Source organism: Pygocentrus nattereri, chromosome 4 (assembly GCF_015220715.1).
Source record: "Pygocentrus nattereri isolate fPygNat1 chromosome 4, fPygNat1.pri, whole genome shotgun sequence".
In the NCBI taxonomy this organism is placed as follows: Eukaryota; Metazoa; Chordata; class Actinopteri; order Characiformes; family Serrasalmidae; genus Pygocentrus; species Pygocentrus nattereri.
Window position 1 is genome coordinate 5,035,921 of NC_051214.1, and position 21,758 is coordinate 5,057,678.

Consider the following 21,758-nt stretch of genomic DNA (forward strand, 5'->3'; position numbering starts at 1 on the left):
TGAAGCTTTCTAGGGCAAAATAGTCCCCAAAGAAGTTTTTTTTCTTTTACCATCAACGTTACTCACAACTCATGTGCAGGTCCACTGCATAGTAAATAAAATATACATATTTTATTTGTTGTGTAGACATTGTGACCCTTGGTTCCTATCACAACCACTGTAACAAAAGAGTCTGTAAGTGTGTCTACAGTGAACCACTTCACATCCAACTGCTCTGAATCTCAACCACTGAATAATAAAGACATAAAAAAATTCATTACGGTCAGCTTTGTTTTCTGATGAATTTATTGTTGATGTGTAACAGAACACATTAACATTTTCACTTCCTGTTTCACTGGGATATAAATATGAGGTGACACACAGGCCACATTCTCTGTTTTTCATCACTATGAGAAAGAAACAGCAATGATGCACGACATCATGCACAAATCAGGAAATGGCTACAAGAAAAAAGCTAAACAATTGAAATGGCCTATTTTCCTATGCAAGTAACAATTCAGATAGATTAAGTTAGATTTCATAGTTTAAATAATTTATAGCTTTTCATGGCCTGCTTTTCTCATGTTAAGTGGACTGACAGTATTAAGGCACTGCACAATAAACAGACAGGTGTGTTTAAGGCCTACAGAGAAACACATGGTCAAATCAAAGACCCTCATTCTAAATGGCAACACTGTTATCCACATTTCGTGGATTCAGGTATGTGTACGGCAGAGCAAGCTTCTTGTTCCTGTTATCGATTTTCATCTCAAGATCTTGCAGAGCACTTTTGAACTGTGCTATCAGTTTCAGCGGCACCTCCTCACTGAACAGCTCCTCGGGGTAATGTCCAAGCGGATACTGTGAAAGTACAACAGGACAATGTTTACGGTTCATTTTGCACTGATGAACAGATGAAGTGCATTTGATTAAGCAAATTCTGAAACAGGCCATTGACGTAAAAAAGCACTCATCATGAGGATCTTTCCATTTTACAAAGCCATTCATTCTAAGACAGAGACATGGAGAGGAAAGCTGCTTGTGGTCTGAAGTGTCTTTTCACCTTTTCCATTCCTTTATTTTACAGTCATTCATGTCCTTTGGTGCTGTTTGAGCATTGTAGTGGAGTGTATGGACTCACCCGATCAGCAGACTCCTGGCTCAGCAAGTACACAACAGCAATGGTGTTAATCGTGGTGCTGATGTCAGGTAAGGCCTCAAGAACAGAGTCCATGGTGGTTTCTCCTTTTTGCTTGGGTGGTGGACATCGGAGAGAGCTTGGAAAGTTGGGCATAAATCCCCCGAATTCAAACTGAGAGGGCAGAGTAAGTGAAGGGTCAAGCATAGTTGTTTACATTAGTATATTAGATGTAAATTCAGGCAAAATGTTTCAAAACCTGGCCGCTGTTGACCGCAGCATGTTGAGCAGACACAGTAAAGATCACCATGGTGATGAACTTCACCAGCTCTTTGACGGTGCCGAAAGACTTGGGAAATCCTAAAAGTGAGGTGAGTGGAAATGTTTCAGGTAGGATTTGTAGCTTTAGGTAGAAAACAAACAAAAACACAAACCAAAAGAATAAAACATACCAGCTTCACTGCGTTCCAGGAAGCCGTTTTCTCTTATCTCAGTGAGCCATGAGTGCAGCTCGTTGTCGTCCTTGACGTCTTGATCTCTGTAGTAATGCGACACAAATCCAGACACAAACCTAGTGGATAAAAAAGTTTAGAGATTATTTTATTGTTAAATTGATGACATCATTTGTGGCAACATTTTAGAAAGTGGTTATGCAGCTAAACGGACAGAGTCTACAAAGTCTGACACCATTTATGGGGGAAATCATATCTGGGAGGGTTGAAGACTGTAAGTAGGGGACTTTTAACTTGATAGTAGCGCCTCTAAGCGCCAGTAATAGAACTCATATAGCCTTGTGTTACATTGTTGAAGTTGAAGTTGTTTGGTGTCTGTCAGTAGCACATGGAGGTCAGCATTAAACACTGTTAGAACGGTGGTTTGTTTGTTTATTTATTTATTTATGTATTTTTGAGCTCTCCCTTTGCTTAAGCGCCGATCAAAAAAGATGAAATTCTGGCTTGTTCAATAGAAAAGACGTGATGCTGGGGAAAGTGTGGTGTAATTGCATAGCACTTTAAAATGGAGTCTTTTGCAGTCAGTTGTGCCAGCTGAACATAAAATCAATCATAAGTTGGGGTGTAAAGTCCATCCCAAACCTTCCGTTGAGAGCAGAATTTTGGTTGCACCACAGTCACTTAGGGTACATATTGCTGTTATTGAAAGAAAACCTTGTATCTCAAAAATGGTAACTTTACATCAGAAGGAAAAAACCTACTTTACTTTTAAAGTAAATCGATGGAACCAGAGTTTTTCTTTTCCAAGTCATTTCCAGTCATTTCTTGTAGTTCATTCATCATAAGATTTACATACAATGTAAAGGGCAACAGGTATTTTCAAATTAAGTCAAAGCCTGAAAACCAACAAAAATGGAGATGCATTTTCTGACTGGACAGTTTGGCCCAATCCCACTTCTTTTCACCCCTACACCTTGTTTTCCAGTATCACCCTAAATCCTTGGAACTAAGTTCTGAATTTTCCGTTACACCTTAAATGGAGCAGCAGTTACATTCTGGCCCTTCAGGCGTCAATATTGTTGGACTATTTAAGGTAGAACCGGAAAAAGTTAACTAGGTAGCTACTGAGACATTAGCATGCTATTAGCGCTTTTTATGCATATTATAAAGAAAATGACCATAATACATTTAAATACATTAAACTAGAAAAAACACTCGTAACACTATGTTTGGAGGGCCATGTAGCCCCAACACTTTACCCTAGCCCCAGACGTGAAGGACAAAACACAGGGCTAAGTGGTAGGGGCGAGGGGTGAAATGGGATTGGGCCTTAGTTTGGACAAGAACATCTGATAAATGCTGGACTTGAAAACTGCAAATGTTTCAAACTGTGACTCATTAGTTTGAAATAAAGACTTATTTTCTCCAGATTTTGACTTGGCCTGTGCAAGAGAGCAGAGCGCACCCTCGGACTGTTATGCACCAAACCATTGGACCTATTTAGAAAGTCTTGTCCGGCACTTTTTCACAGCAACCTGTAAACTGCAAAGATGCAAAACGTTGGTAAATCTGCCAAACTCTTTTCTTGTTCCCTTACTTGTAAATGATGTCCCACAGCTCCAGACCATCATCTCTGTAGAAGTAATTGGGAATCGTCTCCAACCCCCTCTCCTTGATATTATCCGGAATGCAGAGGGAGCTGTACGTCAGAGAAGAGGCTGCTCTTTTCAGGAAAGTGGTCATAGACTCATTCCCAATGGCAGTGAACTATATGAGGAAAAGCACAACTTAATTTAATAACCATCACTTAAAGAAACTCCCCAGGATTTGCTGATATCAAGTTCTTCATATATTTAATCTACATTCCACTCTGGAATAGTAAAGGTGTTCACCTTAGGGAAAGCCCCATCCTCTGAGATCAGCAGACTCCTGGCCAAGATGTTGATCTGGAGATTATAGCGAGTGTGAGGTATCAGGAGCTGGAAGAGGAAGAGCGATAAAGCACTTTTACTATGATGAATTGTTCTGGTCTGTTCACTTGCCCTTGTGCTAACTGCTAGCTGCTAACTGTTAACTGCTAACTCCAACTGACAAACTTCCTCAGCTTACAAGCTGTCTTTCTCATGGGTAGGGCGTTTTTATCTTCTTGAATCTGCATGTAGACCGAATTAACACATATTGACAAATGGGGTCCATGGGGTCACAATAGATTGGATATCATGAATAAATTAAATTCTTGGTGGGATTAAACTCTCCCCTTTGAATTTGTCGCTGTCTGATTAAAACAGGCCATTTGATCCATTGTTTATAACTAAAATAAGACCAGAATAAACTAGAGAAAAACACAGCAACAGCAACATGATGGCCCATCACCTGTCATGGTTACAGTGGCCCTTATATTGTAGTGTAATTTACTGATCTTTGTTCATTCTATCTTTCATTTATTTGTAAACTAGTTTGGTAAAAAACTTTTAACAGAAATGACCTAAAGCCGTAATTCTAACGTCCCATCCCACAACTCAGAAATACAGCACTAGAACGCAGCCAGATCACTGTAAAGCCTGTTACCTAATAGCTCTCTGCTTTAGGCTGGCAACAAAAAGATTACTCATTAAATGATTGCAGGACTTGTTTTTACCAACGTGCCGATAAAATACATCTGCTTTTGTTCTGGATTTTCATGTTCATGTATTATTAGCCTTGTGTTAGCTAACAAGAACTCTACTGTCCATGCATGATGCGCACATTTCTAATGTACAGCTGTTTTTGACGAGTGTACCCGTTTGATAAATCCACGCTGTAGTTGTATCCCGGCTGAGCTGACAGTAAGATACTGGTTAAAACAAGGACGCAGTGTTAGGCTGTGTAAGTGTTGGAGGAAAGAGGTCACCTTAAACAGGGGATGACATGAAGGCAAGTTGCGCATCATGGCCACAGTGAAGACCTCCCCCATCAGGTGAGTGCGCAGCAGATGGAAGTTCAGCTCATGTTCATTAAACTCTGCATTTCTCACAAAGATCTTCGCCAACAACCAATCACTCTCAGAGTCGGAGGGCAGAAAGATGGGATTCCCTGGTCCAGGCTGCTGGTTCAACTAAATGGAAAGGAATCATAATTATTAATCAAGAAAAAGGGGTTATGATCAAGCCAGCCAGCCATCAGCACAGCATACTATGATTTCTTAGATCGGAGTAAAGTCCAGAAATCTGACTAAGAATTCTAGTAAAGAGAGCTGGATTTTAGCTCAGTAATCAGATTTCCCAGTGTATGTGAACTCTTACTCTGATTTCTTTCGTTTTTTTTTCTTAATCTGCACAAAAACAATACAGTACCGGAAATAAGGGAACAGCATTGCCTTGAGACACAGCACAACACTTTTGGAGTGATGCTGAAACCAAATACATGCTTAATGAAATAAAAGATTCAAATATTCTTCATCTTTGTTCAGATTTTCAGGAAAAGTGGTGCGATGTTTTATAAAAAGCCACAGCGTGAAGTTAACATTAGGTTTATGTCTGATTGCAAGGCAAAAATCCTCGTTATCCAATTACACATTGTAAACACATTGGATTACTGACAAAATCAGATTTTCTGCAGTTATCAGATATTTGACTGCATGTAAACACATTCATTGTTTACTGATTTTACCTGGATGGCAATTGGCATCAGTTTGCCCTGAGTGCTGAAAAGCAGACAGAGCGGAGCAGCCAGATACTGCTTTTGATTGCTGATCTCATTTCCCTCAAGGTCTCTCAGTCTTTCGTAGTCACAGATGAAGATATTTCCCTTCTGAATGAAACAAAACAAACAAACAAACAAAAAAATGAATAGTAAGACTCAAAAATCAGCTAAAATTTATAAATGACTTGAAAAAGGTCCAGTCATTGGAGTATGGGCCCATGCATAACACAAGCCCCAGCCTCCTTGCCCACTTTACTCTGATACGATGCACCCTGATAGCCTTGTTGACCCCCGGAAGAGACAGAGAGACGTATCGGCAACACAGATTTACAATACATACAATACACATCAATACATATTGAACCACTGCCCTCAGTAAGAAAGTTATATTGAGCTGTATGAAGAAAGACACATTGCTCAAAAAGCGTATTCAAATTTTTTTACCTTCATTTCTGATTCCAACGTGCTCGTGCCTGGTAAAAAACTTTTAACCATTTCATTGGTGACCGGGAATTTCTCTGGCAGTTTTGAGCAGCACTTGATGATCATGGGATTCAGACCATTTAGAAACTGGTATGCAAAGAATTCATCCGTCATCCAGTTGTTTTCCACATATTCTGCAAAAAAAAAGGCAAATGAAGAAATGAGACTCAGCATGGAGACACTATGAAAGCTACACTATATAAGATTTGGGGATTTGGAGACCTCTCTGGTGGAACTCTCTCTTTCAGTTTCAACAAAAAAATCTTACATAGTGCAGCTTTGACGTGAATTCATTAGTGGCATTAAATTACCGTAAATCCTCGGCTTCTCGGAGAGAATCTCATTGATCTCTTCAAAGCTGCTCCAGGTGCCGTTTAAAGGGTTTTCCAGTTTCAGCTTCGTGAAACTGAGAAAAAGTATTTGGATACATGAAATGAGAACCATCATTATGCAACCTGACAGTGAAATGATGGATTATTCAATCACACAACTTACGCTGCACCCGAGGTGAACTGGAATTCTTTTTCTCTGGTGAAAGAGAATCTGACCTCAGCTGGCAACTCATGTGGAGATGTAGCGAGCACAGTGTGAGGTAATCCCGGAGCATATACACTCCACCTGTAAGACATAAATACTTAATACGTTAATGCCTAGAGCCGGATCAGTGGGGTTAGGGTAAATATTTGGACCAGGGTTAGGGCTAGGACCAGGGTGAGGGTTGGCTTTAGGTCATGAGATGAGGTTAGGATTACAGCAGGTTTAGAGTTAAAGAACATAGCGATCAATTAAGTAGATTTATAGGTAAATGTAAATTGAAAGTAAAGTAAGTGTCTAAAAGCATCTAAAGCGGACTATCCAAATAAAGTGTTACTGTGTTTTAAATCATGTAATAACGTACTGTGAAGAAGAACTCAATAAATGGCTTCTTTACAAAGTTCCTGCTAAAGCCTGAGTAGACTGATAAATCAATGGGACCAGTCATTAAATCTCAGTGTTACTGAACTCTTTTGAGGCACGAACTCCCTCCTCAGTAGTGAGCATGTTCATAATTGATGAGCTTAGCATTGCTATTGTTTTGGACTCATGCATGCATTAGGTGGCAAGTTACACACAAGTAATTAACAAAAAATCCACCCTTTATAGTAACATTAGCATGATTTTGTTATTGTGATGGGGCAAATAGTTTAGGTCGGGAAAGGGCAGTGGAATTCTGGGAGCAGCAGGACACTGAAGCAGGCCATAATACTGTATAATCACTTTGGTATCAAACAGAGTGTGACTTAGTTATTCCCATGTACTCCGATCAGGCATAACATCATGACCCCCTCCTTATTTCTACGCTCACTGTCCATTTTATCAGCTCCACTTCTATATAGGAGCACGTTGTAGTTCTGCCCTTGACTGTGTAACAAAATCTCAGCTGTAAAGACAGTATGTGCGTTTTACTGTAAGTAAGGATGTGAGTGTGTCAATATGATGTTCACTTACTTGAACTCTTGGCACTGTTTCTTCAGGTTCTCTTGTCTGTGCGCCAGGAGTTGAGGAACCGTGTCCTGAGTTTTTAGCATGGCTACACGGGAAATGTAAAATATTTAATGTTTAATATTAAAGCACATAATCAACAATAAATGGATTTTTGCATATATGCAACATGTTTCCAGTGTTCATTAGTAAGTGTGAATGTTCAAGACTTAATGGCTACTTAAATGATTCATAATTATGCCTTTGTAAAATATCAGTAACATTATACATTGTAGATAACATAACATTGGAGGTGAATGTTCATAAGGCTACTTGTCAACTGACGTAAACATACATGAGTATTTATGAAGGCTCATCGCAATAAGCAGCAGCTGTTTGATCAAATTGGTAACACTTTCTATGAATGTCACACCACCATTAGCCTGGCACTACTTTAACACTGCTTATAATGCATTATAATAACAATAAAGTGTAATTGATTGTAATTCATTTTTAGAAATATTTATAACCATGTTTATAATGACTTATGAATGCATTATACCATGTTATAAATATGCTTATAGATGCTTACAAACGTGACAATCATAGAAAGTGTTACTTCAGTGTCAAGTTGACATAGCACCTACATTAAGCTTCAGTTTTTGCTGACATTAGGTGTTAAATGACACAGCACATTATGACAGTTGGCTGTTTAACTCATTGCTATAAGCCTTTCCCAATGTTTTTGCAGGTTTATGTCAGCTGGGATGAATGTCATGTGATTGTCATGTAGCTTTGTGAGCACAGCAAAGTGTTTTTAAAATATCTCACTGAAGAAATACACTGTTCCCTCACAGATCGGTGCTTTAAAATGAATCAAGGCATTGTTAAAGTATTCAACGTTTTTACGCACCTATAGAATGCCTGAGAATCAGCTTCTCATCTCTGCTGATCCAGCAGTAACATGGGAAAAGCACATCGACTCCTTCAGGTGTTGTTACAATGATTTTGGTGCAGAACCAGTCGTCATCAACGTATGGCAACAATGATCGTGGCCTAGGCTCCACTTCAACCAGTAAGAGCTCGCCTATATTTGATTCGCTTTCGACTGTGAAAGTTTGCTTCTGTGGGGAGATAACAGATCATTTTAGTTAGGGATATTAATAGAGATATTAACAGCTTACACTCAAAAAAAGTTTTATCCCAAAAGTTAAAACTGATGTATTTTAATTGCACATCAAGTTTCCATTCAATTAAAATACATAAATGCAATGTATAAAAACTGTATTGTAATGTTTCTCCGTCACGTTCAATAAACCTGAATGAATCAAATAACGGTTAAATTAGGTGTGCTTACAGGATTTATGCAATTCTTTTACATTACCTTTACATATTTGTAAAGAGTGAATAGTACCTTCTGTATCCACAGCACAGTTACTTAGACTGTATAAATGTGTTAAATTAACAAACATTTACTCCAGTCCAAACTGTACTAAACCGTATTTGAGGCACATTCCAAGACACATGTGAAGCTCTAACGTCTAATGTGAAAGAAATAAACAGAACTTTGTAGATTTCAGCTGAGATCAAATTCCCTGCTTTACAATTCCTATTCACTCCCAACTGAACTACTAATTAAAGCCAATGTTTGTGTGCACAACGTTCCTATTGAGGTGCAGCTCTAATGCTTCATTCAAGACAGCCAACACCATCAGTCACTTTATGCCATGCTAATGTGTCAAAGTCACCTACAGCTACGAAAGCCATGAACTGTTGATTTGAATATTAATGGGATACATCTTTAAATACTGCTTCACAATAAATCACTGCCATCGTTTATTTGATCTTCCTTTTGTACCCATTACCATGACAGCAGACCTAGCAAGGATGCTAGCTAGCTAGTTTGCTGTTGTTGTCTAGTGTACACTCACCGGCCACTTTATTAGGTACACCTGTTCAATTGCTTGTTAACACAAATAGCTAATCAGCCAATCACACGGCTGCAACTTTACTAATACTTAACTAAACTTTTGGCGAATCAGCCAATCACATGACTGCATTTAGGCATGTAGAGGTGGTCAAGACAACTTGCTGAAGTGCAGACCGAGCATCAGAACGGGGAACCACAACCATCTCTAGGGTTTACAGAGAACGGTCCAGTTCATGGCAGAGGGCTACATTCGGGGAGGGTAAGAAAAAATAGTCCCCAAAGAAGATTCATCTATAACTCTTTTACCATCATCAATGTTACATAAAAACCCAGAAGACACGTGTAGGTTCACTGGTGCCTTCATATAGTAAAAACAATGGCTATATTTGTGTTGTAGTCATGGCAACGCCTGGTTCCTATCACCAAAACTGTAAAGAAAGCTGAGTCTGTGCAGTCAACCATTTCACACCAAATGAAATACAAATGGCTTTAATTGTTTATTAACTACCCCTTCTGGTTCATGAAACCCTGATTGTGTTTAGATCAGACCTGGTCAGGCATGACAATCATTTTCACCTCATTACCAGTTTTGTGGCCTCTTTTTACATCTACAGACAGAGAACTGAATGGACTTACCGATCCAGACCAAAATTTTATTAGAGCTGTAAGCTTATGGGGTCCACTATTGGAGATTGAGCCAATTAAGTTGATGTAGATCTTGTTAAAGGTTCCAGCACCAAGAGCTGTACCGGTGAAGACCTGGATTTTGTACTCTCCCATGGTTACCCTGTAAAATGATGCAATAGGAAACACATGTTATGGTATGTCTGGTCATTTTCTAGTGTAAGGCCTGATAATAAACCAGTTCATGAACTGCTCTAGAGAGTCTGTGTCATGATATATTGATGCTGATCCCTGTGGATCTGGCCTGGCTCTGTCATGTTCTGGTCCCACTTTATATGAAATGTCTCTAATAACTATGTAGTTACATATGAACAACATTTGCAATGACTTATGCATTAGTCACTGTTCCATATTACAGATGTACACCTTATTTAATTACACAAGTGTATCTTAATAGTTGTAGCAGCTTATTCTCTCTCATGTACTTTCACAAGAGTGTTAACACAAATCTAATTACATTCATAATCAGACAGGAACAACAGTTTCACAAGTTTATTTCCACCCAGCAGTAAAACGAAGTATGTAATAACTTACATTAAGACATTATTAACACTGGATCTGCCAGCTTTCCTAACATTTAGCCAGCATTGATGTTGCTAGTGCTGAGACACTGTAACCAGTTTCAGCTTTAAACCATTCTGTATGTATATCGCTGTTGTTAGAAGAAAACCTTGTATCCACAAAATGGTAACCCTCTTTACTTTTAATGTAAGTCAATGGAACCAGACTTATTTCCAAATTATTTTGAGCCATTTCTTTTGGTCCATTTATCATGATATTTACAGACAATGTTGAAGGCAATAGGTATTTTCAAATTATGTTAAACATTGAAAAAGTACAAAAATGGAGATACCAGGTTTTGTTCCGACAGCAGAGCTATGTGACAGTACAACAGATGTTCCCTGATCTTAAAATGCAGCTTTTATGACATTAAATAAATGTATGTCATATTCCCCCAAAGCAACGTCTGTATTACCCCACCATTACTACACAGTACCTCCATAACAACCACACAGGAGCTGTCCACTAAAGTGTAACTGTAACAGTTCCTGTGTAGAGGATACACTTGTGCAGTTACATAGGCTGTACTTCTGTAATCCATCTACAGTACTGACTAAATCATCAGTAGTTAAGGTGTTGTTGCATATGTTATTCATGTGTAACTACATAGTTATGACAGGCACTTAATATAAAATGGGACTGGTGTCCTTAGTAAATGCATCTATTTAGTAGATCATTGTGTCTTCCAAGGCTTTCCCAAGGACACGGTTACAGTTCAGCTACAGTATATACAGTAAGATCTAAAAGCCCTGGTCATCTATTGCTATAATTCATTAACTCTCAGAACAGGGACTGACTGGTATCACTCCTGCCCTGCCAGGTTTCACACACAATATCAATCAAATATTGTTTCAACAAGAAGTTCTACATTACCTGATGCAGGACTGATACTCAGCGAAGACTGTAACTCTTTAGAAAGAGCGCAGCAAGTTCACCCAATGTGATACAGCCCTCCTGGATTGACCCCATTTATATACCCACCACACACCAGACACACCAGACCAAGACCCTCCCAGGGAGGGTGTGTCTGTGTCATGGATTTCATTGTAAATATCACTGACAGGGGGTGGACAAGTTTCCTGTAAACAAAGCAGTAAAACTTCACTAAACTTACACTAAATTTACCATTTAGAACCTCAGAACATTAAAGAGATGTTTACCTGGACAGTAACACATTAATATTTACATTAGAATAAACACAAATAATAATAAGCAGTGATTTTCTGTGTGTAAACGTTTTTGTTTAGCCATTTCCAAACGTCGTGGTCATTAGGTTTTAATCCACTACTTGGTTTGATTAGTCATTCTTGATTAAATTACATCAGGAGAGCTGGTGGAGGATCTAGAACCAAACCCTTGTTCTTCCAACTAACAAGAAATATTGGTCGCTTTTTATTGTATTCATGTTTATTTGTGTTGATTCTAATCTCATACAGCATTTTTTACAAATACAAACACAATTTATTTTTGCTGAGGTGCTTAAGACTTTTGTATAGTACTGTATGTTAAGCCTTTGTGGAAGGATGATGTAACTGGATATCGCTGAAGATGGACAAGTGACCCGTTGGCGACGTGTAAAAGGCAATAATCGCTGTTTTGGTAGAAGAATTGAGGGACAATTAGAGAGGACTTATTTATCATTACACTGCTTGGATCTGTTGGGGAAACTGGGGTAGAGAGAGAGACAGAGAGAAGAGAGAGAAAGACAGAGAGAGAGAGAGAAAGACAGAGAGACAGGGAGACAGAGAGAGAGACAGACAGAGAGAGGGACAGAGAGCGAGACAGAGAGAAAGTAACAGAGACACAGAGAGAGAGAGATACACAGAGTGAGAGAGATACAGAGAGACAGAAAGACAGAGAGAAAAAGACAGGGGGAGAGAGAGAGAGACAAAGAGAGAGAGACAGAGAGACAGAGACACAGAGAGAGAGAGAGAGAGAGAGAGACAGAGACACAGAGAGAGAGAGACAGAGACACACAGAGAGAGAGAGTGACACCAAGAGAGACAGAGAGAGAGAGTGAGAGAAAGAGAGAGACACAAAGAGAGAGACAGAGAGACAGAGAGAGAGAGACACAGAGAGAGAGAGACAGAGAGAGAGACACAGAAACAAAGAGAGAGACAGAGAGACAGAGAGAGAGACACAGAGAGAGAGAGACAGAGAGAGAGACACAGAAACAAAGAGAGAGACAGAGAGACAAAGAGAGAGAGACACAGAGAGAGAGAGAGAGACAGAGAGAGAGAGACACAGAAACAAAGAGAGAGACAGAGAGACAGAGAGAGAGAGAGAGAGAGAGAGAGACAGAGAGAGAGACACTGAGAGAAATTAAACTTCTATCTTCTGACCTGAGGATGGTCAGCTCCCTCCATTGTTTGTCCTATCTGCTGATCTGAGGTGGTCAACTCCCTGCATTGTTGGTATGGTCCTTTGACTGCCGACCATAAGGTCACACAATAACACTCCATCAAGGAGTGTTGATGTTCGCCATCCTTGCAGGGAGTTTACCTCGCTCACCCCCTCCAAAACTCCTCTTCCTCACCTTTATCCTCCTCCCACAATTTCCAGTGTACATAAGGTCCTCCTAAAATATTCCTAATCAGACTGGCTGTGATCGACTAAGCTGTACCCAAATTTCCTGTGTGTCAATAAAGTCAAGTCTACGCTGAAGGTCTCCTGACTTCTGAATCCTGAAAGCTGAATTTCTAACAACACAGAAACAAAGAGAGAGAGAGACAGAGAGAGAGAGAGAGAGAGAGAGAGAGAGAGCAAACAGACAGAGAGAGAAAGAGAGAGAGAGAGAGAGAGAGAGACAGACAGAAAGAGCAAACGGAAGCTAAAATGCCTGATCGGAAATTCTCATGTCCAACAAAATCAATCAAAGTCAACAAACAAAGACAAACACTGAGGAAATACAGACTGAGTGAAACTGGCCACTGAAACAGGGAGACATAGGAAAAGCAGGCTGGACAGAGGATCTGCACCCACTGCCCATCAGGAGAGACAGAAACTGAGAACTTCCTTCTTTCATCTTCAAAACATAAAACCATCAGAGATGCTTTTCTGCCCAAATTTACCAATAAGACCCCCTCCTTCCCTAAACTGACCCACTCAGAGGAAAGGAAGATTTTACTGGGAGAAAATGTAGAAACAAAAAGTTTATCTGGACGATTTATTCAGAACTGCCACAAGTTCAGAGAAGAGCATGTTTAATAATCAGGCTTCACTCTGGTTCAGCTTGAACTTACTACCCTTATCATTTACCACCTTTGACACAACTGTTTTCTTCGTGACTTCATGATCATCTGTGCTGAAGCCTTTTTAACTGTCATTTGACTTGAGATGCTAAAACACTGGACCTCATTTACCAAACATCCTTAAGAAGGAATTTCTTCTTAAAACCCACTCATGCAGTTTTAACAAAGATTCTGACATTCAGTGTTTTTCATCTGCGATTGATTTATTTGTTCTTAGATTAAAACAGAATCTACAGTCACTCAAGAACATCAGATCAGTTCTGTGTTTTAAGACCATTTCATGAATCTGCTGTAGACTTTTTCTTATTATCTTTCTCAAAAACACATTTAAGAAAAAATGAGGATGATTTTGGCGTCTGAAGCCCCTTGTGAACAACTGTGGACCTCCGTTAATATACAGAATAGTGTTTTTCCATCCATCCATCCATGTTTTTATGACTTAAAATGTGTTTAGCTTTATTCAGTCTTTCCACCCTTCAACATAAGATAACGCAGGCAGATGATTCTTCACCTTAATGCGCTTTTCCAAACTTCCACAGCTACCAAGCATGTTTGTGCACAACGAGGGGATAATTGTTACATTTCGACCAAATCAGTTCAGTCTCAAATGGTCTTTTCACACATTTGGGTTTAACTTTGGTGAAGCTCCAGATATATTAATTCATGGACTATGACTGCTAGAAGAACGCCGCTCAGGGTTTATAGTTTCTTCCATCAGGCATAAAACACTTCAGTTCACTATTGTTCTCCAGCCAGAGTGTAGATAAAAAGGCTGGTAGTCTGTAGTGCAGTCGACTGGAGGAAAAAGGCACAGAAGTGGATCTAAATCATCGTCTTTTATGGGAACAACAAAGAGTCTACATAAAACCTGAGTCAGGAAGAAGGTCAGAGCAGGAATAACATGATGACTACCTCCTTGTTTCTGCGCTCATTGTCCATCTTATCAGCTCCACTTACTGTATAGCTGCACTTTGTATTTCTACAGTTACAGACTGTAGTCCATCTGTTTCTCTGATACTCTGTTACCCTGTTCTTCAGTGGTCAGGACCCCCATGGACCCTCACAGAGCAGGTACTATTTGGGTGGTGGGTCATTCTCAGCACTGCAGTAACACTGAAGTGGTGGTGGTGTGTTAGTGTGTGTTGTGCTGGTAGGAGTAGATCAGACACAGCAGTGCTGCTGGAGTTTTTAAACACTGTGTCCAATCACTGTCCACTTTATTAGACACTCCTACCTTGTCAGTCCACCTTGTAGATGTAAAGTCGAAAACAGCTCATCTGCTGCTGCACAGTTTGTGTTGGTCATCCTCTAGACCTTCATCAGTGGTCATAGGATGCTGCCCACAGGATGCTGTTGGCTGGATATTTTTGGTTGGTGGACTATTCTCAGTCAAGCAGTGACATTGAGGTCCAGAAGGGTCTTGCAGGACCAGATTAACTGGTACCAACTGGCTTTTTAAAAAAAGAGGTTTTGTACACAGTGAACTTAAGAGGCCAAGTGATGGGGGCGTTTCTGAATGGGGTCTAATGGAACATCAAGTTTGACATGTAACACTGTATTCGTGCAGTGGGGTCTCTCGAGACCCTGTGCCATCTGATGCTGGAATAAAGAAGAAATCTTTTCCCTTTTTCCATGAAGTCTTTTTCTTGTGAGAATTTAGAACTAAAACAGTTATTGGTGTAAGTGTTTAGCCAGTAATGAAAGATTTTTTATTTAAGGGTAAGTCTGTGGAATAGCCCTGATCTAGCACACATCTGGACCATAAGATACAAGATATATGTAAGGTCAGTGTATGGTAAACTTATTTGGCCCAGATTTGGTCCACAGCACACCTGACATCTGGCCAGTATAAGGTGGACCTGTGGCTGAGTTGTGGTATCCAGACTCACCCTGAGTCAACACTGTCATTCAGGGCCAAATGTGAACTTCAGAAGTGGGTCACATTTGGGCCAAATATTCATAGCTGTCTGGGTGAAAGATGATAAACTTTCTTGAAAATTGTTTCATCCTCTCATAAAACCACATGTCTAGATTTATATCAATACAGTTTTCTGCATTCACTGTTTTATTTTCAAGATAACTGTGTTTTAAAAGTATTGAATATAATGCTGATAAGGGAAGAAACAGCTGGGCTTTTTAACCTAAAAAGAAAACAAAAACAATATTTAACTAACAAAAATAATAATAATAAAAAAAACGTAATATTATTTTTATTTATTATTGTGAAGCATAGACTTTGATTTAAACCAATTTGCAGATGCGTTGATGTTACAGTAACAGATAAACACCACAGCGCTCTTCTTTACAGACGCCACTGTCTGTCTGAGCTCCTGAATCTGACGGTGTCTCTCCTGCTTTCACATCTGTAATCAGTCTCAGAGTCCGTCTGATTTAGTGGACGTGCAGGTCAAACGTCTCCGCTTATGATCAAAGTTTGGTCCAAATATATAAAATGCAAAGAAAAAAAAATCTTTATTTTGTAAATCACATTCAGACGATAACAGATCGGAAATCTGAGAGACGGAAGAAATAAATGTTCATGACTGAAAGACGAGACTAATGTGGACTAATAATGTGTCCCTCCAGCTGAAGAGAATGAAGGTAAGAAACAGACGCAGCTTCTAATGAATCATTTGTAGGTTTTATCGTTTCATTCAGGTGAAGTTCATTTGACCGCTTTTGATGTTAAATTGATGTATTTTGAATAAAACCCAAGAAAAATGAGTGTTTAGTGTTTAGAAGCTTTTATTTTTTATCTACAGTGAATAAACAAATTAAACATCAGTTCTCTGTTCTTTACCACTGACAGACTAGAGCCCCCCAGACCCCCAACAACCCTGCGCTCTCTCACAGACACATGCAGTGGTCAGATTATTCTCCCACAGGTGAGAGAACCCACCACCCAACACATAAGAACCAAGAGGACATTAACACAACAATAATCACAACAATAACCTCAACAATAATCACAACAATAACCTCAACAATAATCTGTCAATATGAAAGGATCAAATGTAACACATCCCAAACTCCCTCACATAAACAAACACAAACATGCCCCCAAAAACAGGCTCCACCCCCTACAGCTTACCGGCTCTTCAAAGAGCTCTATTTCATATAAAGTTCTGACCACACGTCTCTTCTGGTGACGTCTTTATAAATGAACATGTGATCAAATATGAATTTATTTCCACTTTTTGTTTCTGGTTGTTGCAGCTTGTTAATTGTTTGCTGTTCAGCTTCCATGTTTTATAATATTATTGTGTTATAGTTTATTGTGTAAAGAACATTTAGTCATATTTTCTGATCCTTTCATCATATTTAGCTTTTATTTATTGTGAAAATGGATTTTATACGAAGGATGTTTTAGAATCTTTAAATAAAAATCATTTCTACTTTTAACTTCCTGTTATAAAGTAAACAAATCAATTATAAAGCAGCAATTTCAGTAATTTAAAACCTAATAATTAAGAACTGAAACATAGTTACATTATTTTGGGTCACAGAACCTCACAGTTGTTCCAATATATTGAAGCCAGAATCCAGCATAGAGCGGCTGAGTGAATGTGGTGTGGACTGTGTGTAGGAGGGTCAGTGTGTCAGAGACGCTGTAGAAGGACAGAGTTCCTGCACTGTGATCCACATACACTCCTATTCTGGAGGAGGATGAGGCTGAGATCTTAGTCTGAATGTTGTTGTGATAGAAAGAGAGAGGGGGAGAACACTGCAGACTCCAGGACTGACTGTTGTGTCCAAACCAGGTTTCATTACTCTGTCCTTTTCTGCTGACCCCTTTATATGAGACTGAGATGTACAGCCATCCCTTACCGCTCCACTCAACCTCCCAGTAACAGCGTCCACTCACACTCTCCTTACTCAACACCTGATACCAGAAGTCAAATCTCTCTGGATGGTCAGAGTAACACTGGTCTTTCCCACTGATCACCACTCTGTTCTCCTCAGACAGACTGAGGTACTGATTTACTGTGTTGGGATCCAGAGTCAGACGACGGAAATCTAAAACCAAAAGGAAAGAATACATATTCTTATGTATACATACATACGTATTCACAGAATTTACATCTTTTAAACATTTACTAGTCAGAGTTTCCTTCTGTCTGTTTTAGTTTTTAGCTTTGCTTGCAGCTGTCCAAAGATATCAAGTATCAACAAAACGGTAACTTTGGAGATATTTAACTTCTTTAATTTAAGTGAATGTAATGAGATTTTATCCAGTTAATTATAAATCATTTCTATTGATAAATTCATCATGACACTTTCACACAGCTCTTGTGCTGAAGTGGTGCAGAAAAATAAAAAGAGAAAGAAGCAGAAAAATGTGTTATTTAGGGCAGCGTCTAATGAGCACTAAGGGGAAAACAGTGTGATCATAATTAAACCTCAAACACTGATTCACCGCCGTGATTAAAGCCGGTTCTGTTTCAGAGGCTAAAAACATTCAGAACATTAAGATGTTTAAAGTCATGAGAAGATATTAATGAAGAGACTGTGTGTGTGTGTGTATTGTGTGTGTGTGTGTGAGACAGTGTGTGTGAGACAGTGTGTGTGTGTGTGTGTGTGTGTGTGTATTGTGTACATACACTGTAGAAAATCTTCTCTGGTTTTTGCCTCTGAGGGTAAAATCATCTGAACTGCTGAAACTGCAGAGAAACACAAACACCCTGATCAACAGACTGAATGAAGGAGACTGAAATACTTCATCTAGAAATAAAGACGCAGAGAAAAGATTCACAGCACAGTTCTCCTGATTAAAGTGAGATCATTTGAACAGAGAGAGAAACTAAGTGTTTCTGTGTCTTTTATGGCAGTGGTTCTCAATCAAGTCCTCAGGGCTCCCCAAACCTTCGACCGTCTAGAGAAGCCCTGACGTCTTGTTCAAGATCCACTGCCTTGTGGCAAATTTGGAAAAAAAAGAAACTTAAACTTATTTTCTAATTTTCATCTCTAAAAAATGCAAATAACATATTTACTGTGTAATTCAGAAATTATTGTTTCTTTTTATTGATGATCATTTAAGGCTTTTCATTAATCAAGTAAACATGTTCATCACTGTGTTTCACAGCAGGAGGCTCCTCTTACCATGTGGAGAGATTTTCCTGAATTCCTGCTTGCAGAATTCCTCTAGTCTCTCCTTCAGATCAGAGAGAGATTTCCTCATTCCATCAAATGAGAGATGATGATGAACAGAGATGCTGGGTGAGTCCTCAGATCCAGAAGAGACACAGAGAGACTTGAAGCTCTACAGAGAGAAATAAGGATAATGAAAAAAGGATAAATGTGTACAAGAGTAAATCAATCAGCCTCTGTAGATCAGATGGTTACCTGGAGGAACTGGACGTGATCCTCTGTGTGTGAAAGCTGCTCCAGCTCAGCCTCTCTCCTCTTTAGATCAGCAATCTCCTGCTCCAGTTGCTCCAGGAGTTCTTCGGCTCTACTCAGTTCAGCCTCCTCCTGAGCTCTGATCAGCTCTGTTACCTCAGAGCGCTTTTTCTCAATGGAGCGGATCAGCTCAGTAAAGATCCTCTCACTGTCCTCCACTGCTGCCTGTGCAGAGCTCTGTTACAACACACACACAAGGTGGAGCTCCATTTACACACCAGCTATCATTCACTCTCTCACTGGGACTCTAGACGACTCACTGTCCACATTGTGGCTGTGTAGGATCTCTAAGTGTCCAACACTGGACTCCTCACTGTCTGACTGGAGGAGAGTCTGACTGAGCTGTGAATCAGCTGCTCCAGCAGATCTCTGCTCACTACTCACCTTAAGAGTCTTCACAGCCTGTTTCACCTCCTGCAGCTTCTTCTCTTTCTCCTGGAGTCTCTGCTGAGATCTCCTCTGCATCTCCTTCAGCTCATTCTGAGGAGAAAGAATTTGTATTGTGGTTCATATGAACAGCAGCTGAAGAGTTAAAGTTCACTCTAGTTCTACATGTGAGCTCAATAAAGCTGTAAATATGCTGGAAGACGGGCGTTGGCTGGTCAGGTTGGCTGACTGGTTTGACTTGTTACTACAGTAAGTCAGCTTTATTTAACACTTTCCTACCAAAATCACACAAATTTTCAAAATCATCATCCCATAAACTGACCGTCTGTTTATGGACTTAAGTAAAGTATCAGATTCTTGATTAGAAATACAAATAAAGTGAGTCTAAAAGTATTTTACTTCTCACCTGTTTGTCTTTTCTTTCTGCTACAGCTGCAACCGTGCTGTGTCCCATGTGTTCATCCATTGTACACAAATAACAGATAAACTGCTGGTCAGTACGACAGTAGATCTCGATCAGTTTATCATGTTGAGGGCAGATCTTCTCTTGTACTTTTGAAGAGGCTGTAACCAGCTTATGTTTAACCAAGGCTGGAATTTTCAGATGAGGTTTAAGATGAGCTTCACAAAGAGACGCTACACACACCAAACAGGACTTGATGGCTTTGCGTTTTCTCCCAGTGCAGAAATCACACTCCACATCTCCAGGTCCAGCGTAACAGAGAGCAGGAGAACCAGCTTGGAGTTCTGTCTTCTTGAGTTTCTCCACCACTTCAGCTATAACATTGTTTCTGCGTAGAACAGGCCTCGGAGTGAAGGTCTCTCTGCACTGGGGGCAGCTGTAGACCCCCCTCTGATCCTCCTGATCCCAGCAGCCATTAATACACACCATACAGAAACTGTGTCCACAGGGAGTCGTCACTGGATCCTTCAGCAGATCCAGACAGACTGGACAGCTGAACTGGTCCTGATCTACTGAAATACTGGCCATTTTCCTGCCCTCACAGACTGAGAGAGAGCAGCTCTCTGAGATCAGTTTCGCTTCCTCTGAACTGAGTAGGAGTGGCTTCCTGCTTCTGTGTTTGGTGAAGTGTCATAGAGAAAAGGGTGGAGAGAGAGAGAAATGAGGAGGAGACTGAAGAAGAGACAGAATCCTTTAGTTAAAGTTTAACAGAAAACATGTGGAGTAGAAGCGTTTAAAGTAGCAGATTAAATGGACTCCAGTTTGTAAGAGTAATAAAGTATCTGTGCAGATAATCTGATCTATTAATGCAGCTTCTCTAGAAAAAGGACAGAAAGATCTGTACTGTAATTTTGAGCCCTGCATTTTAAACCTTTATCTTTATACATTTACTTTATCAGTTATTTTGACATTCTTTACCATTTTCTTTATATATCAGCGCTTTAATCTGAGCAGAACTGTGAGAGACTCTGTTGAAGTAAACTAATAGATTATCAGTCATGTAGTCTTACAGTTACAGACGCCACAGACGGTCTGAACAGCCGTTAAGCTGTTCGAGTTTAATTCACTTAAAGCCCAAAATAACACAGAAATGGAGTCAAAACAACCAAACATTTAACAAGTTTATCGAGTGAGAACCTGAAATGATAATGGAGCAGAAATTAATGCAGTGATTCAACATTAACTATGAAATCTCAGCGCATCAACAAAACCGTGTTAGATAGCTCGGCTAACCGATCTGCTTCAGCAGCTTCTGAGGGACCGTAGACAGAAACACCATCCACCGCAGAGTCTAATCAACTTTAGATATTATCTAGAACAATAGCAAGAACCTGCTTTGGTTCTCTAACACATTTAAATGAACTGTCCTTCGAAGAACCAGATTTACTTGGTTCCAAAAAGGCCCATTTTAGCTCCACGAAGTTCTTAAAACATCAGCTAGCTTAGAAGCTAACAGTGCTATTTCCCCATTAGCTCGCTAATTAGCTTGGCTTTCCCTCACTTTTCCTTTCCTGCTTCATAGTGTAACATTTATCCTGCTGTGTGCCTGAAAACATTAACGATATTTTTATGAAACGCCGCTTAATTCCAGCCCAGTTTCCCTCCCAGTGTGTGTAGAAGACCGAGCTGAACTGAGGAGAGCTGTTCTCTCTCTCCGCTCTCTGTGAATTCAGCTCCGTCTCTTTTTGTTATTGTGCATTTTCCTCACATTAGGAGCCATAAAAAGATCCCCAGCGCATCGTTCCAGTGCTGAACTCCCTCTGTCTGTTTCAGCCACAGAGGAAAAAGGTCTTCAGGCAGAAGAACAGTAACAGAACACTTTTCCTCTTTGGCCCGGAGGACACGACGTCCATGATTTCCAAAATCAGTATGAACTGTGGACGCGTCA

General features: G+C 39.8%; 2 protein-coding genes across 2 annotated transcripts; both read right to left on the bottom strand.

The window, feature by feature from the left end:
- Positions 1 to 515: 515 nt before the first annotated feature.
- Positions 516 to 7,301, bottom strand: LOC108437535 (hydroperoxide isomerase ALOXE3-like). The gene is made up of 12 exons (XM_037537825.1): positions 7,222 to 7,301; positions 6,229 to 6,351; positions 6,045 to 6,139; positions 5,695 to 5,867; positions 5,218 to 5,358; positions 4,460 to 4,663; positions 3,462 to 3,548; positions 3,167 to 3,336; positions 1,570 to 1,688; positions 1,377 to 1,477; positions 1,121 to 1,291; positions 516 to 840 (listed from the first exon to the last, which is right to left on the bottom strand). The coding sequence occupies exons 1-12, from the start codon at positions 7,299 to 7,301 to the stop codon at positions 661 to 663; spliced, it is 1,644 nt and encodes a 547-aa protein (XP_037393722.1). The 3' UTR covers positions 516 to 660.
- A 9,046-nt stretch (positions 7,302 to 16,347) lies between these two features.
- On the bottom strand, positions 16,348 to 20,454 carry LOC108437534 (tripartite motif-containing protein 16-like protein). Its single transcript, XM_037538182.1, has 6 exons — positions 19,814 to 20,454; positions 19,405 to 19,500; positions 18,964 to 19,197; positions 18,721 to 18,880; positions 18,222 to 18,281; positions 16,348 to 17,637 (listed from the first exon to the last, which is right to left on the bottom strand). Exons 1-6 carry the CDS (start codon positions 20,396 to 20,398, stop codon positions 17,111 to 17,113), a joined length of 1,662 nt encoding a protein of 553 aa, XP_037394079.1. The 5' UTR covers positions 20,399 to 20,454; the 3' UTR covers positions 16,348 to 17,110.
- Positions 20,455 to 21,758: the final 1,304 nt, after the last annotated feature.